The 17442-nt window shown below is 41.0% G+C and overlaps 1 protein-coding gene and 1 non-coding gene across 3 annotated transcripts in view; both read left to right on the top strand.

The window, feature by feature from the left end:
• HIPK1 (homeodomain interacting protein kinase 1) overlaps window positions 1-17442 on the top strand; it is a 66363-nt gene that overhangs the window by 31291 nt on the left and 17630 nt on the right. For both annotated transcript variants that reach the window (XM_089300115.1, XM_051856145.3), the window contains exons 4-9: window positions 6736-6855; window positions 7593-7679; window positions 9484-9668; window positions 9959-10121; window positions 11855-12080; window positions 16460-16581. In XM_089300115.1, coding sequence (XP_089156241.1) covers window positions 6736-6855; window positions 7593-7679; window positions 9484-9668; window positions 9959-10121; window positions 11855-12080; window positions 16460-16581 — 903 coding nt within the window. The remainder of the gene's footprint in view (window positions 1-6735; window positions 6856-7592; window positions 7680-9483; window positions 9669-9958; window positions 10122-11854; window positions 12081-16459; window positions 16582-17442) is intronic.
• LOC138850757 (U6 spliceosomal RNA) lies at window positions 3237-3340 on the top strand. The gene has a single exon (XR_011390937.2). It is a non-coding gene; the product is annotated as a U6 spliceosomal RNA (small nuclear RNA).

Raw genomic sequence — 17442 nt, 5'->3', positions numbered from 1 at the left:
ACTGGTAATTTTAAGAATTTCTGTATAGTGTATTGATGTGAAACTGAGGGTGATAGGAGGAAGCAAGTTTTTCCCTTGCTGAATAAAAAGGATGATGCTATTGCAGAGCAGGATTGGAAATCGTGCATCATGGTGCTTCACTGGTTCTACATAAGGACTCACATGTCAAGATCCAGCCAGGTTTTGAAATAATAACTTTATTGGTAAATAATTCACATACCTTACAGTTCAACCATTTTTTAAAATAAATATATCTTTTTAAAGATTTATTTATTTATTTGAAAGAGTTACACAGAGAGAGGAGAGGCAGAGAGAGTCAGAGTTACAGAGAGAGAGGTCTTCCATTCCGTCAGTTCACTCCCCAAATGGCTGCAATGGCCAGAGCTGCGCCGATCCGAAGCCAGGAGCCAAGAACTTCTTCCATGTCTTCCACGTGGGTGCAGGGGCCCAAAGACTTGGGCCATCTTCTACTGCTTTCCCAGACCATAACAGAGAGCTGGATAAGAAGTGGAGCAGGCCGGCGCCGTTGCTCACTAGGCTAATCCTCCGCCTTGCAGCGCCGGCACACTGGGTTCTAGTCCCGGTCGGGGCACCGGATTCTGTCCCGGTTGCCCCTCTTCCAGGCCAGCTCTCTGCTGTGGCCAGGGAGTGCAGTGGAGGATGGCCCAAGTGCTTGGGCCCTGCACCCCATGGGAGACCAGGAGAAGCACCTGGCTGCTGCCATTGGATCAGCCCAGTGCGCCGGCGGCAGCGTGCCGGCCGCGGTGGCCATTGGAGGGTGAACCAACGGCGAAGGAAGACCTTTCTTTCTTTTTTTTTTTTTTTTTTTTTTTTTTTTTTTTTTTTTGACAGGCAGAGTGGACAGTGAGAGAGAGAGACAGAGAGAAAGGTCTTCCTTTTGCCGTTGGTTCACCCTCCAATGGCCGCCGCGGCCGGCGCGCTGCAGCCGGCGCACCGCGCTGATCCGACGGCAGGAGCCAGGAGCCAGGTGCCCCTCCTGATCTCCCATGGGGTGCAGGGCCCCAGCACCTGGGCCATCCTCCACTGCACTCCCTGGCCACAGCAGAGGGCTGGCCTGGAAGAGGGGCAACCGGGACAGAATCCGGCGCCCCGACTGGGACTAGAACCCGGTGTGCTGGCGCCGCTAGGTGGAGGATTAGCCTAGTGAGCCGCGGCGCCGGCCGGAAGACCTTTCTTTCTGTCTCTCTCTCTCACTGTCCACTCTGCCTGTCAAAAAAAAAAAAAAAAAAAAAAAAAAAAAAGTGGAGCAGCCAGGTCTCAAACCGGCGCCCATATGGGATGGTCAGCACTGCAGGCCAGGGCGTTAACCCGCCGTGCCACAGTGCCGGCTCCCACAGTTCAACCATTTAAACTGTACAGTTCAGTATCTTTCAGTGTGTTCACAGAGTTGTGTAGCCCTCACCACAGTCGGAACACTTGCCATTAAGAAACCCAGTACCCATTAGCAGTTACTCTGCATTCTCCACCAGCCTCCTCTAAGCAACCACTGTTCTACTTTCCTCTCTGTAAATTTGCCTCTTCCAGCACATGTTATTCATCACAAATATGCAGTTCTCTGTGACTGACTGCTTTTATTAGCATGTGTTTTCTTTCTTTCTTTCTTTTTTTTAAAGATTTATTTATTTGAAAGTCAGTTACACAGAAAAAGGAAAGTCGGGGTGGGGGAGGGGTCTTGCATCCGATGGTTCACTCCCCAACTGGCCACAATGGCCAGAACTGCACCAATCCGAAGCCAGGGATCTCTTCTGGGTCTCCCATGTGGGTTCAGGGGCCCAAGGACCTTGGGCCATCCTCCACTGCTTTCCCAGGACACAGCAGAGAGCTGGATCGGAAATGGAGCAGCCAAGTCTCGAACCGGCGCCCATATGGGATGCCGGCACCACAGGCCAGGGCGTTAACCTGCTGTGCCACAGCGCTGGCTCCAGCATGTGTTTTCTTTTCCTTTTTTTTTTTTTTTTTGACAGGCAGAGTGGACAGTGAGAGAGAGAGACAGAGAGAAAGGTCTTCCTTTTTTTTGCCGTTGGTTCACCCTCCAATGGCCGCCGCGGCTGGCGCGCTGCGGCCAGCACACCGCGCTGATCCGATGGCAGGAGCCAGGTGCTTCTCCTGGTCTCCCATGGGGTGCTGGGCCCAAGCACCTGGGCCATCCTCCACTGCACTCCCTGGCCACAGCAGAGAGCTGGCCTGGAAGAGGGGCAACCGGGACAGAATCCGGTGCCCCAACTGGGACTAGAACCCAATGTGCCGGCGCCGGCGGAGGATTAGCCTATTGAGCCACGGCGCCAGCCCCCCAGCATGTGTTTTCAAGGACCCTCTCATCTATACTATAAAGTAAGAGCCCTGCCTGATTAATTTGCATGTGGATATTCAGTTCTCCCAACACCATTTGCTAAAAATACCAACCTTTCTCCTTTTATTGATCTTTGTGTATCCTATGCCAGCACCACACTGTTTTGATTAGTATGGATTTTTAGTGAGTTTTAAAATCAGAAAGTGTGAGTTCTCCAACTTCGTTCTTTTTCAAGATTGTTTTGGCTGTTGAGACACTTCCATTTCCATATGAAGTTTTGGATCATCAACATCAATTTCTTAAAAAAATGAGATTTTAATTAAGATTACCTTGAGTCTGTAGATAAATTGGGAAATACTGCTACTTTAACAATATTAGGTCTTCTGAGCCATAAACTTGGAATGTATTTATTTAGGCTTTTTGTAGTAGTGTTTTGTAATATTCAGAGTATAGGTTTTACTTAAGTGGTCTATATTTTTTTGATGCTGTAGTTTAAAGGAATTATTTTTTAAATGACATTTTCAGATTGTTCATTGCTGGTACATAAAATAAAATTGATTTTTGCAATTTAACGGAAGTCCTGCGATCTTGTTGAAATCTTTTCCCAATAGTTTTCTAATAGAACTCTAGCTCTAATAGTGTTTTATAAAATCTTTGTAATTCTCTGTGTTCAGAATCATGTCCTATGCAAGTAGTACTAGTTGTACATTTTCCCTCCCACTCTGGTGTGTCTTTTTTTCTTACCTGATTGTGATTTTAGTGGTATTCAATTTTTACTGTTAAGTTTAATGTTAGCTATGGATTTTTTTATAGATTGCCATGTTATATAATATGTGTTTGTTTTGGAAGTCAAATGTGTATATACCCTCTCTAGATATAATTCAAATTTGTTGAAAGTATTTTCATTATTTAATAACAAATGATAGTACTCGCTTCAGCAGCACATATACTAAAATTGGAACGATACAGATATTATCATGGCCTCTGTGCAAGGATGACACGCAGATTTGTGAAGCATTCCGTATTTTTCCGGGCGAAGCAGGTAAAGCCACTGCCTGCAGTTGCTGGCATCCCATATGGGTGCTGGTTTGAGTCCCGGCTGCTCCACTTCTGATCCAGCTCTTTGCCATGGCTTGGGAAAGTAGCCGAAGATGGCCCAAGTCCTTGTGTCCCTGCACCCACGTTGCAGACCCAGAAGAAGCTCCTGGCTTCTGATCAGCCCAACTCCAGCCGTTGTGGCCATTTGGGGAGTGAACCAGAGGGTGGAAGATCTGTCTGTGCCTCTGCCTCTGCCTCTCTCTAACTGCCTTTCAAATAAATAAATAAATCTTTTAAAAAATTAACAAATGGTGATGTATTTGCTTAAAGTGGGGCATTTGTTGCTTTATTTTAAGCTATATGAAAGCATTGGAGTGATGACTTCCTACTCCATTTTCACGGTGAAACATTTTGATTTTATAATATAATTTTTAATATCTTAATTCCATAAATGCTTCAATAAAGCAAAATTAGAAAATATGTAGTAAGCAAAGAGATAAAAAATTTCACCTTCCACTAGATTTTGCTTATGTTTTGGTGTATCGTGTTTATATATTGTGTATTTGCACCATGTATGTATTTGAGTAACTACTTTGTGTCAGGTACTATAGGCATTGAGCATACAGTGCATACAGTGCAGAATAAAACACTATCCTTGCGCCGGCGCTGCAGCTCACTAGGCTAATCCTCCGCCTTGCGGCGCTGGCACACCGGGTTCTAGTCCCGGTCGGGGCGCCGGATTCTGTCCCGGTTGCCCCTCTTCCAGGCCAGCTCTCTGCTGTGGCCAGAGAGTGCAGTGGAGGATGGCCCAAGTGCTTGGGCCCTGCACCCCATGGGAGACCAGGATAAGTACCTGGCTCCTGCCATCGGATCAGTGTGGTGCGCCGGCCGAAGCGTGCCGGCCGCAGCGGCCATTGGAGGGTGAACCAACGGCAAAGGAAGACCTTTCTCTCTGTCTCTCTCTCTCACTGTCCACTCTGCCTGTCAACAACAAACAAACAAACAAACAAACAAAAAAAAACAAAACACTATCCTTGCCCTCATATGGGCATCAGTTGGGTGGTGGGGAACAGATGGTAAGTAAACAATTATAAAACTAATTGTATAATATAGTTGAAATAAATTCTGTGAAGGAAAATAGAGTTTACAGTATGTGAGTATGGGCACACTTATGTACAGACCTGTTGACCATTAATGTCCTAAATATTTCTTGATTATTTTCTTTTTTTTTTCCTTTGCTAGTGTGATAGTCCAGGCTGTTGGTCATTTACCGGGGCTACTGGACCATATCTCTTCTGCTGTGATATTTCTCCAGTCTTTTTATTCAGAGTGATTTTTTTCAAAGCACAATTTTGGACATGTCATCCTGATATACTTCAGTGGTTTCCCATTGCTTTTGGAATATAAGGGCTAAGTCCTTAACACGTCCCCTGAGCTCCCACATGGGCTGTCCGTCCATCAGGGTCCTGCCTTTTTTCCTGTCTAGATTGATCTTACACCATTTTCCCTTCCTGTCAGTGCTGTTGCTTCATTGGAATCATACCAGCGCTGGTTAAGAATATGTGTAAGGGTCTGTGTGCATATTGTTTATGTAGTCTGAAATACTTCTCCATCATCCATTCATTTCATTTAGTTAGTGCTTACTCATTTATCAGCTGAAGGGTCACTTCCCAAAGGAGCCTTTTCTCTCCAGTCCCCAGTCTAGGTCAGGTTCCTTTGTTCTGTATTTTTATAGAAGCCTAATTTCTTCAGAATGCTGACACACTTTGAATTATACATTCAGTGTTGGTTTCCCCTATTAGACTGAAAACTCTATGAGACCAAGAACTGTGTCTATTTAAAAAATCACCACTGCTTGCCTTAATGAGTACATAATGAAAGAATGAATGAATACATTCTACATATAATTATGTTCCTTGTATAATCTTGTGGATATAAATGAGGATATGTTTTTCATCAAATCTAAGACACTGTTGATTAAAGACACAATATTTTTCTGTACCTCTATGAAAGAAAGAATGGTGCCAATTAAACCATGGCAGTTCTCAGTTGTAAGTCAGAGCCTAATGTCAAAGATTTTAATGGAAAAATACACCTGTTAGAATCAATGGAATCTAGGGTTGGCTCTGTGGCTTAGCAGGTAAAGCCGCTCTCTGCAGCACTTGCATCCCATATACGCGCCAAGTTTTTAAAGATTTATTTATTTATTTGAAACGGCAGAGTTAGAATGAGAGAGGCAGAGATCTTTGATCCACTGGTTCACCTCCCAAATGGCCACAGTGGCTGGGGCTAGGCCATTCTGGAGCCAGGAGCTTCTTCCAGGTCTCCCACGTGGGTAGCAAGGACCTAAGCACTTGGACTATCTCCCACTGTTTCCCCAGCCACATTAGCAGGGAACTGAATTGGAAGTAAAGCAGCTGGGACTTGAACCAGTACCCAAATGAGATGTAAGGTAGGCAACAGTTTTACCCTCTATGCCACAACATCAGCCCCTAAAATCTAATCTAATGACACTTTTTTAATTTGTAATTTTTTTTTTTTTTTCATTTTAAAGATTTATTTATCAGGGCTGATGCTGTGGCGTAGCAGGTAAAACCGCTGCCTGCAATGCCGGCATCCCATATGGGCGCCAGTTCAAGTCCCAGCTGCTCCACTTCCAATCCTGCTCTCTGCTATGGCCTGGGAAGGCAATAGAAGATGGCCCAAGTCCTTGGGCCCCTGCATCTACACGGGAGACCCAGAGGAAGCTCCTGGCTCCTGGCTTTGGATTGGCACAGCTCTGGCTGTTGGGTCCAGTTGGGGAATGAATCAGCGGATGGAAGACTCTCTCTCTCTGCCTCCTTTTCTCTCTCTGTGTAACTCTTTCAAATAAATAAATAAAAAGAATTACAGAGAGGCAGAGAGAGTGGTCTTCCATCTGCTGGTTTACTCTCCAGATAGCCACAGTGACCGGAGCTGCACTGATCAGGAGCCAGGAGCTTCTTCTAGGTCTCTCACATGGGTGCAGGGGCCCAAGCACTTGGACCATCATCCATTGCTTTTCCAGGCCACAGCAGAGTGCTGGATTGGAAGTGGAGCAGCTGGGACTCGAATTGGTGCCTATATGGAATGTCAGCTCTGCAGGCAGCAGCTTTACCTGCTATGCTACAGTGCTGGCTCCTATAATCTGCTTTTATATATAATATATTGTGAAATATCTTTACATGGCAATTTGTATACTTTCACCTTAATCTAAATGTCTGCATAGTATTTTATTATATATGCCACAGCACTGGCCTCCAAGCAGTTAATTTCTTTGCAATACTCTTTTGGCTTGAGTTATAGTCAAGTGTTTAATAATTTTCACTTTAACTCTAAATTGACATTTGATGGTTTTGATGTTTCAGATTCGTTACATTTCACAAACACAAGGCCTACCAGCTGAATATCTTCTCAGCGCTGGGACAAAAACAACTAGGTTCTTCAACAGGGATCCTAATTTGGGCTACCCACTGTGGAGACTTAAGGTGTGTCTTCCCTGTCATATTACTCATTTCTGTACTCTCCATGCCCAAGTTTGAATTCAGAGTGAGTTTACTTCTTAAATTCTTGAGGTAGAAGAGGGGAAAGCATAGACGAAAATGCATTTTTCAGGAGGATACACTTTAAGAATTACTGTATGTTCCTATTTGCATTATCTTTAGTTTAAAACAAACTTTAAGTGCCATTTCAATCGACTGAAATTATTTTGTTTATTTTTTGTAACAGTGAGTAGTGTTCACAGGGAAATTTAGTAATGACTATTTTTAAAGAGAATTCTCAATAAACATGGCAAAACAACATAATTTTCTAACTTATATTCAGGCTTTGTATATTTTCTTGAAATAGATATTTGGTTTTTGTGTCTGAGCCTTTTCCTTCAACTTGAGAACCCTCTAACTCTGCCTCAGCATCCTGAACAGTTAGCATCTGAGATATCATTTCATTTCAGAATAGCTGTAAGAGAAAAATGGTAATGTTCCTTCTTACCTGACCCCCTTCAGGAGCTGTGCTCCATCATTGCTTCATGTTTATTTCATCACCGTTGACGGGGTGGCCAGATATCAAGGGGCTGTCTCTCCACTGGAAGGTTTTTCTGATTGTAAATTATTTTCAGGTTTGCCATCTTTGGTTGGCAAGGTAATGACACGTAGTCTGCTTTTAATTTAAAATAAAATTTGAAAATAACATACAGATAGAATTTTTAAAAAGTATTATTTTATAGACACCTGAAGAACATGAGTTGGAGACTGGAATAAAATCAAAAGAAGCTCGGAAGTACATTTTCAACTGTTTAGATGACATGGCTCAGGTAGGAATGGAAAGTTTCAAAGACATTTATTTATTTCCTTAAATACAAACACTTCTATTGGTTATGCAAAAGAAAAATGTTATTTTTCTAGTATTTACTTTTCATTTTTCACAGAAAAATATATATTGATACTCTGCAATGTGCTTATTATTTGAATCCTAACAAGGATACTTTTAGAATTACCAGTTAAGCACCCCTATTAAAAATCTGAAATGTTCCAAAATCTGAAATTCTTCAAAATCTGAAATACTTCTGGTCCCAAGCATTTGAGTAAGACATACTCAACCTGTTTATAGTTCTTTGATTTTGCCTAACTGGTCTTACATAACAATATTTTTTAAGATATCATTTATCAAAGTTTTTTGTCTGATTTTATCTGCTAAATATGGAAGAGCTGATATTTATTGAGTGCTTATTATGTTCCAGACTCAGCTTAAACACTTTATATTTATGTCATTTAATCTTTTCAATAATAGAAATGTTTATATATAAATAATCACAAATGCTTTTGCTTAACTTGCCTGCTGTAAATTATTATTATTGTTTTTAAAAAGATTTTTATTTATTTGTTTGAAAGGCAGTGTTATATATAGAGAGAGAGAGAAGGAGAAAGATCGATCTTCCATCCAATGGTTTGCTCTCCAGGTGGCTGCAACTGCCAGGGTTGGGCCAGGCCGAAGCTAGGAGCCAGGAACTTCATCCAAATCTCCCATGTGGGTGGCAGGGACCCAATTTCTTGGACCATCTTCTGCTGCTTTCTCGGGCACATCTGCAGGGAACTGGATTGGAAGTGGAGCAGCCAGTACTCAAACTGATACCTGCCCTATTTGTGGCTGCTTAACCTGCTGTGCCACAATGCTGGCCCCAAGCTCTAGATTTTAATGACAAAATTTATTCAGTTTTATTCTACCAGTAAATTTAGGCAAAGACTGAAATTAGGTAGTATAAGAAGTGTTCCCTCCTGTGAAAATGATTATACTGTAATAAAAAGAATTTCTCCAGGTTTTTCTTTCTTTGCTCACAAAGAAAAACCTCTAATGCTGATACTAAGATATACGTGGCTCACTAGGCTAATCCTCTGCCTTGTGGCGCCGGCACACCAGGTTCTGGTCCCGGTTGGGGCACCGGATTCTGTCCCGGTTGCCCCTCTTCCAGGCCAGCTCTCTGCTGTGGCCCGGGAGTGCAGTGGAGGATGGCCCAAGTCCTTGAGCCCTGCACCCCATGGGCGACCAGGATAAGTACCTGGCTCCTGCCATCGGATCAGCGCGGTGCGCTGGCCGCAGCGGCCATTGGAGGGCGAACCAACGGCAAAGGAAGACCTTTCTCTCTGTCTCTCTCTCACTGTCCACTCTGCCTGTCAAAAAAAAAAAAAAAAAAAAAAAGATATACGAAAGGAAAAAAAAGAGGGGGGAACCTGGTGCTGTGGAGTGGAGGGCTAAGCCTCCACCTGGGGCGCCAGCTTCCCATATGGGCACTGGTTCGTGTTCTGGGTGCTTCTTTTCTGATCCAGCTCTCTGCTATGGCTGGGGAAAGCAGTAGAAGATGGCTCAAGTGCTTGGGCCCCTGCATTCATGTGGGAGACCCAGAGAAAGCTCCTGGCTCCTGGCTTCAGATGGGCCCAGCTCTGTCCACTGCGGCCATTTGGGGAGTGAGCCAGTGGATAGAAGACCTTTCTGTCTCTTCCCTCTCTCTCTGTCTCTAACTATACCTCTCAAATAAATAAATAAATAAAAAGGTGACACATTAAATGTTTAATCTGCTGCTTAAGTGAAGAAGTATAATATTTCCAAATTTTCCTTTGAAGGTGAATATGTCTACAGACTTAGAGGGAACAGACATGTTGGCAGAGAAGGCGGATCGAAGAGAATACATTGATCTTTTAAAAAAAATGTTAACAATTGATGCAGATAAGAGAATTACTCCTCTGAAAACTCTGAACCATCAGTTTGTAACAATGACCCACCTTCTGGATTTTCCGCATAGCAATCAGTGAGTATGGTAGAGACTGGGACTTTTTGCTATGATGTGGTTCTTGGTTGTATGACAATCTTATAAATGGAACTGTCAGTTGAGCAGCAACTTTAGTTTAGTGCCTGTGTGTCTGACTCACTGATGCTTTTCTTTCTAATTGAAAAATCATGAGATTAAAAACCACTTGTGTATTTTTCCTCTCTATGGCTATAAATCTCTGCATTTATTTTGTCTGAAAGTACTTAAAAAAGCGTTGTATTGGGTTATTTGCTTAAGCATTCATTGTGTGCCTCTTTGATCTTTTTCAGTGTTAAATCTTGTTTTCAGAACATGGAGATCTGCAAGCGGAGGGTTCACATGTATGATACAGTGAGTCAGATCAAGAGTCCTTTCACTACACATGTTGCCCCAAATACAAGCACAAATCTAACAATGAGCTTCAGCAACCAGCTCAATACAGTGCATAATCAGGTATTCAATAAGTTATTTTGGAAACTCATGCTATAGTGGGACAGTAACAAGTAAGAGTGCAGGGTGAGATGAAAACAGTCTTTGTTTTGTTTTTGTTGCTTCCTAATTTTTTTACTTGGCAAAAGTGAGGGAAGATGGGTTGGTAATACTTGAAATGTACATGCTGGCAAAAATGAAACAAATCCTAAATCTTACCACAGTCCAGTAATGGGTTTTGACTGTTACACTGCTTTACTATTATACTAACTGTAGCCAAATGACTCTCTTTCTCTCTGTTAAGGATTTTATGTGTCTCATTACTTTATTAGAGGTATTTCCAAAAAATAAACTTTAAGGGTGCTTTTGTATTTGTTTTCCAGCCAGTGATATTTACATTTAAGTTTGCTTTTGGAGGTGTAAACTTCCCAGTTCATTTGTTTTTAATTTTTAAAAAATATTTATTTTTTTAAAGGCAGAGTTACAGAGAGGCAGAGAGAGAGAGAGGGAGAGAGAGAGAGAGAAACTCTTCATCTGCTAGTTCACTCCCCAAATGGCTGCAATGGCCAGAACTGAACCAATCCAAAGCCAGGAGTCAGGAGCTTCTTCTGGGTCTCCCATCTTCTGCTTTCTCAGGCCATAGCAGAGAGCTGGATTGGAAGTGGAGCAGCCAGGTCTACCTGGCGCCCCTGTGGAGTGCCGGCACTGCAGACAGCGGCTTTACCCGCAACGCCACAGCACCAGCCCCTGTTTTTTAATTTTTTTAAGAGATTTATTTATTTATTTGAGAGGCAGAGTTACAGAGAGAGGGAGAGACTGAAAAGTCCTCCATGCATTGGTTCACTCTCCAAATGGCCGCAACAGGCAGAGCTGGGCCAATCCAAAGCCAGGAGCTAGGAGCCTCCTTTGGGTCTCCCACATTGGTGCAGGGGCCCAAGCACTTGGGCTATCTTCTGCTACCTTCCCAGGCCACTAACAGGGAGCTGTACTGGAAGTGGTACAGCCAGGACTCGAACCAGTGCCCATATGGGATGCCTGTGCCACAAGCGGAGGCTTAACCTACTATGCTGTAGCGCTGGCCCCAGCTTTCCTGTTTATTAGCTGGCTAGCTCCCCTTTTTAAATAGAGGAACATATGAGATTTGATAAGGTTGCTGGCCCAGCAGTGTTTTGTATAGAATGGGTGGGGTTATATGGCTGCAACCAGTATAGACCACTTGTTATTCTTTGACTGTTTGGCCTTACATTATTGCCTTGAATTTAGGAATTGAGAAGATTTCTTAAGCAGACAGTTATTCCAAAGACAGTTATTGTTACATTTTAAAACTTTGTTCTGAGTTTTTGGGGGATAGATTTTCTTTTTAAAGATTTATTTATTTATTTGAAAGAGTTAGAGACAGGGAGACACAGAGAGATCTTCCATCTGCTGGTTTGCTCACCAACCTGCCACAACGTCCAGGGCTGAGCCAGGCCAGAGCCAGGCCAAAGCCAGGAGCTTAATCCAGGTTTAATCATGAGTGGCAGGGGACCAAGTTTTGGGACATCTTCCAGTGCTTTTTCCCGGCCATTAGCAGGGAGCTGAATTGGAAATGGAGCAGCCAGGCCACAAACTGGTGCCTGTGTGGGAAACTGGCATTGTAGGTAGCGGCTTTACCTGCTACAACACAGCACTGGCTCCGGATTGATTTTATGTGTGTAAAAATGTTATCTATCTCTGCTTTACATCAGTATACAAATACAATATCCTTTTGTTTTTAGGCCAGTGTTCTAGCTTCCAGTTCTACTGCAGCAGCTGCCACTCTTTCTCTGGCTAATTCAGATGTGTCTCTGCTAAACTACCAGTCAGCTTTGTACCCTTCGTCTGCAGCACCAGTTCCTGGAGTTGCCCAGCAGGGTGTTTCCTTGCAACCTGGAACCACCCAGATTTGCACTCAGACAGATCCATTCCAACAGACGTTTATCGTATGTCCACCTGCTTTCCAAAGTAAGTGGGGAAACTCTCACATCATGTGCTATTCTGTCAGTCCTACCTGTTTGGGCTGATCTACTTATTTAGTTCTGAAATTTCCCAAATTTTTAAATTCTGTCTCTAATGATAAAAATAACTAAAATTGAGTGATAACAGAGAGTGAATTTCCCTTTTTTATGTTGGTCATTTTTCTAATTGATTTACTACCTGACACATTATAGGAGCATGGTTTATGTTTCTTTTTATTTTTAAGATTTATTTGTTTGAAAGAGGAAGTGAGGAGAGACTTTCCATTTGTTGATTCATTCACCAAATGGTGGCAACAGCCTGGGCTGGTTCAGGCTAAAGCCAGAAGCCAGGAACTCTATCTGGGTCTCTCACATGGTTGGCAGGGACTCAGGTACTTGAGCTACCATTTGTTGCTTACCAGGCACATTAATAGGAAGCTGGATTAGAAGTGGTGCTCCAGTATGTGTAGCAGATTCCACAAGTGGTGTCTTAACCTCCTGTGCCACATTGCCTGTCCCTATGTTTCCTTATTTCAGTTTCCTAGGATCAGTGTTCTTGCTAAGTGAAGCTTGTATCTATATCTTACAGATGTATCTTATATAAGCATGTATCTTATACCTTATATCTTATACCTCTCCCTCTCCCTCTCTCTTAATATGCAGAATATGCATATTGAAAAGTATGTAGTAAGCCTAATTGTAACATATTGAATCTTTCTTCCATTATAACATAAAATGATGTTCTAAATAAAAGATAATTTTATTCTAAAATGTAAAAATCATGTTTAGAAATGAGGAAATCTCTTAATAGATTCATGAATAAAGATCATTATTTATTGAAATGAAAAATAATATTATATGAAGTACTTGTTTGGGGAAGGCATTAAGATTATGTGCTGTAGCTTATGAATCATATTGTTCCTGCAAATTCCTGTCAAAAAGGAAGAAAATAAATGAAGGAGGTTAACTCCATTGGTACAATAAGATTTTAATTTTCACATGTGTCCTTCATTTTATTATTATGGTTCTATAATATCCAGTTCCTTTTTTCTGAAATATGGGAAATATGTGTTTATGGATTTGATAAGCCATTTAAAGGTTGTATTAAGAATATTTTCTGATGACACACTTGACTTTTCTAGTAGAAAGCTTCTCTTAGCACTTTATAGATTTAGATAGCATTTTTATCTTTTTACTTCAGTTACCTATTGACTGTGACTCTTTTGTCTGTTTGGTTTCTGACAGAGTCGGAGCAAGCTGAAGGAAATGAGGGGCTAGGGGAGACTGAGAGATTACCGGGAGGACAGGAGAGCGATAGCCATGTAAACCAGGGAGGAACCACAGGGAGAGCGGAGGAGCAGATGCACAATCCGTAAATGCAAACTTAGCCTAACTTACCAAATTAATTTTTGCATATGACTCATAATAATAACTTCTATGATATATGTTGAATGATTCTTCTAGTCAATCACCATGCCTTTCCCACACCTTTTCCAAAATAAGTTTCATTGGTCCAGTTTTAGATTTGGCACCTTGAAGTTTTCTGCTTCTTCTCAAATGATGCTTAAGAGATGAAGCAGAACTTTTGTGTTCCCTTAACAAAACAAAATAAAATGTAAATTGAAGAGGTATAGGGAAAAGTGGAATAACCCCTTTTGGTATAATTAGGTAAGTAAATATAAGCTTTGGACAATTTTTTTCCTATCTAGAAGTCTAAATAATCTGAAGAGCTAATAGAGCAAATTTAAAATTTCCAAACAAAAGGAAGTTTGGAAATTAAGGTAATGATGATGATACCTGATATCTGTTTCTATATGGCAAATAATGTTCTGAGATCTTTTACATGTATTAATTCATCCTCACAAACAAGCTTAGGAGGTAGTTAATATCATTGCACTCAATTTATAAAAGAAAATTAGGCACTCTCCCCTCATTTGCTCTAAGTCTTTTATGGCAGAACCATGATTTGAACTCAGGCAGTAGAGTTCACCATGTAGGCATTTTGATGTATTATTCCATACTGCCTCTAAGAATTTACTCAGATAGCTGTAAAGAGTTGTTAGGTGATTGCCAGACAGTTGTTGATTTCTAAGCAACAGCCCTCTATTCCAGGTTACCCACTTTTCTTTTACCATCTGATCTTTTACAAGGTCCCTATATTTAGAGGAGGATGGACCATCATCAACTGGGCAGTTTTACTCTTTCCATTTATCTATAGTTCTTTAGTTAAAGGGCTGTGTTCCATAAAGCAAAAACCAAAGCTCTAATTCTTTTTAGGTCAGGGTTTAGGGAGGACCTTCTGAAAGTGTTGCTTTTTGCTAATTCTTTGTTTACATTTGTGGTGAAAATAAGTAGCTAGTTTTAAACTAGCTTGACTGCTATGGTTTAACCTAAATTACTGTAGCAGTCTAATACTTTAGAGTCACATTTGTGGGTCAGTACTATAAATACTACTTTCTGTACTCAACCAGTTGCCCAAAATAGATAGACATTTTGCTCAGTGGTAGTTCTGTCATTCTGTCCCCTTTTACTTCACCACTCTAGGAGCCACAGATGAGCTTCTGTTAGTGAACACTTCTTCCTACATATTGCCTCCTCAATTTCTACCAATTTGTAAAGGTTGTTACAGTAACAATTTCTTACTGTTAGCCATAAGTCCTGGGACTACTGATAAGAATTTTGTGTTGCTTAGCTTTCTTACTAGATAGCATTGCCTAAGTAAGCATGGCTGGCAACTTTTTCATTGTTTTATCTGGATTTGTTACATTTTATGTAAGTAAGTTTTTTTAAAAAAGGTATTGTTAAAGTGCTTTAATTCTGATTTTACTAGTTCTTTGTGTTTTGTATATTTCTAGGTTGTATTTTTCTTTATGACAAACTGTTAACAAATTGTTCATAAGTTCCTGAGCTGGAAAATTGGAAGACTAACTTGCTGAAAACAACAGCCTTATAGTTTGAGTCATGCTCTTTTGATACCTTTATTAGCAGTAGAAAGATAAATTAGTTGGTGATAGCTTAGAAAATGTAATTGAAGGAATTTTCTGAATAGAATGTTCATAGTATCACTTAACAAAATTGTAGGCATTAGTGGCTTAGAAACATGAATTCCCTGTTAAAAGTTTTGATAGGGTAGGTTTAGAGGAAAGCGAAGACTCTTAAGTCTTGACAGAAAGAGAGCTGCCTCGAGCCTCTCTCATTCCCAGAACAAGATAGTCCTATTTATCTGAAACGCTTATTACACATCTGTGCCAAGAGAATTAATACACAAAAAGATAAATAAGACATGGTCACTGTTTTAAAGACAGCAAAGAGTTCTTGCTTTTCTTAGCTGTTAAATACAAAAGAACCTTAACAGAAAGTTGTGAATGGCAAGAGCAGGTTCCTAAAATAAGTAAAAGAAAGTTTCTGTAAACCAAAATGTCTACTTTTAAAATATTTTTATCCCAGGTATAATTTCTTCAGTTCACTTAGTATTTAAAGATTAAAAATAGGACTAATTTGTGAACTGGGCTATATATTTTGATGAGTGAGGGCAAGCATTATTTGAAACAGATAACTTAGATTATAAATTATTGAGCTTTCCATATGGTTTTGTAACTAATAGCCAGTAGTTTTGTAACTATAACAAGTCTTTTCTTTTAGTAGGTTACAATTTTAAAAACACTTAAGCTTTTTTCCCCCTAGTGAATTAAAAAGAGAATGTAACTTACTAAGTAAAAGGGTTTTTTTTGCCTATACTTTTTTTTTTATTTTTTGACAGGCAGAGTGGACAGTGAGAGAGAGAGAGACAGAGAGAAAGGTCTTCCTTTGCCGTTGGTTCACCCTCCAATGGCCACCGCGGCTGGCGCGCTGCGGCCAGCACACTGCGCTGATCCGATGGCAGGAGCCAGGTACTTATCCTGGTCTCCCATGCGGGTGGAGGGCCCAAGTACTTGGGCCATCCTCCACTGCACTTCCCGGGCCACAGCAGAGAGCTGGCCTGGAAGAGGGGCAACTGGGACTAGAACCCGGTGTGCCAGCGCCTCAAGGCGGAGGATTAGCCTAGTGAGCTGCGGCGCCGGCCTGGCCTATACTTTTAATTAATATTGTGTTTTAAGTTTTATAGCATTAAAAACAACAACAATTAGTATCTCCTTGAACGAGGGCTCCTTGTATCAAACATCTTTCCATTAATTTAACATGAAGGGAACTGCGTTTCCCGTTTTTTAACTCTTAAGACTTATATGAATAAAACTCCTTTGTCTCAAGTATCTTCTAATGTCTAGAACTGAAAGCTGAGTAGTGATTATTTGAACAGAATAGCTAAAAACAACCCATCGAACCCCCAAAATAAACTGTGCTTCCAGACCTAGCAAAGCACTTTACCTGTAATGCCGTTTTCAACAGCTGGACTGCAAGCAACAACAAAGCATTCTGGATTCCCTGTGAGGATGGATAATGCCGTGCCAATTGTACCCCAGGCCCCAGCTGCTCAGCCACTACAGATTCAGTCAGGAGTTCTTACACAGGTAAAAGCCAGAGCAATGTGGATTATCAATACTGCTGAAGCACTAATGATAATTAGATATTTTACCTTAGAAAATTGTATTTACTTTGACTGTAAGATCTTTCTTGGTCACGATTCAGGGGTCTTAAAATGAAACATCTATATGGAGTAATATGCTCATTCCTAACACTATCCCAGCTCTGCTAGTGTCTTCATTAGACTTGCAGGGATAGGTATGCAGACATTGAGAAGTGGTCATTTGCGTAAGTTTACTCTGATTTTCTGAGATGAGTTTTTTTTTCATCTTCTTTTTAACTTTGCAACTTGTAAACATACAGAATATGTTCAACATTTTTACTATAAATACAAAGTTTCACTTTTGCTTCCTTTTACTCTTTTAGAAATTCACCAGACTGGATCATGTCAAGGTGCTTCTTACTATAGTTTTTATTCCTGGTGTTTAGGCTATAGAGAGCTTTAAAACTGTATGCTTGCCATGGAGCATACAACTAAGATGACCTAAAACATGTTATAGCAACAAATACCGTGTTTTAAATTCTATACATTAATATTTGTGGCCTATAACACAGGAAATTTTGAAATCCAAAACCCCTCTTTTGTGAGTGCAGGAAGAATTCTTAATAAATGCCTTTGTTTCATAAAACAGATCCTCTGAATCAGACCCAAGAAGGATTCCTGTATTTTTTTTTTTTTTTTTGCTTTAGGCCATTGACAATTGATCACCTAGTGGGCCAATGCTGTGCAGAGTTGAAGGGGGAAAGTTGTGTTTGGTTCATGCATTTTAGGTCGTATGAAATTACTGTTTATTGTTGGTAATAACTTGGGGGGAATGAGAACCCTTCTGAATCCAGATAGCCTGCCT

Source organism: Oryctolagus cuniculus, chromosome 7 (assembly GCF_051225735.1).
Source record: "Oryctolagus cuniculus isolate XC-2025 breed Fujian yellow rabbit chromosome 7, ASM5122573v1, whole genome shotgun sequence".
Lineage (NCBI taxonomy): Eukaryota > Metazoa > Chordata > Mammalia > Lagomorpha > Leporidae > Oryctolagus > Oryctolagus cuniculus.
The sequence above is the reverse complement of the archived record's forward strand: the minus strand, read 5'-3'. Positions and strand labels throughout refer to the sequence as shown.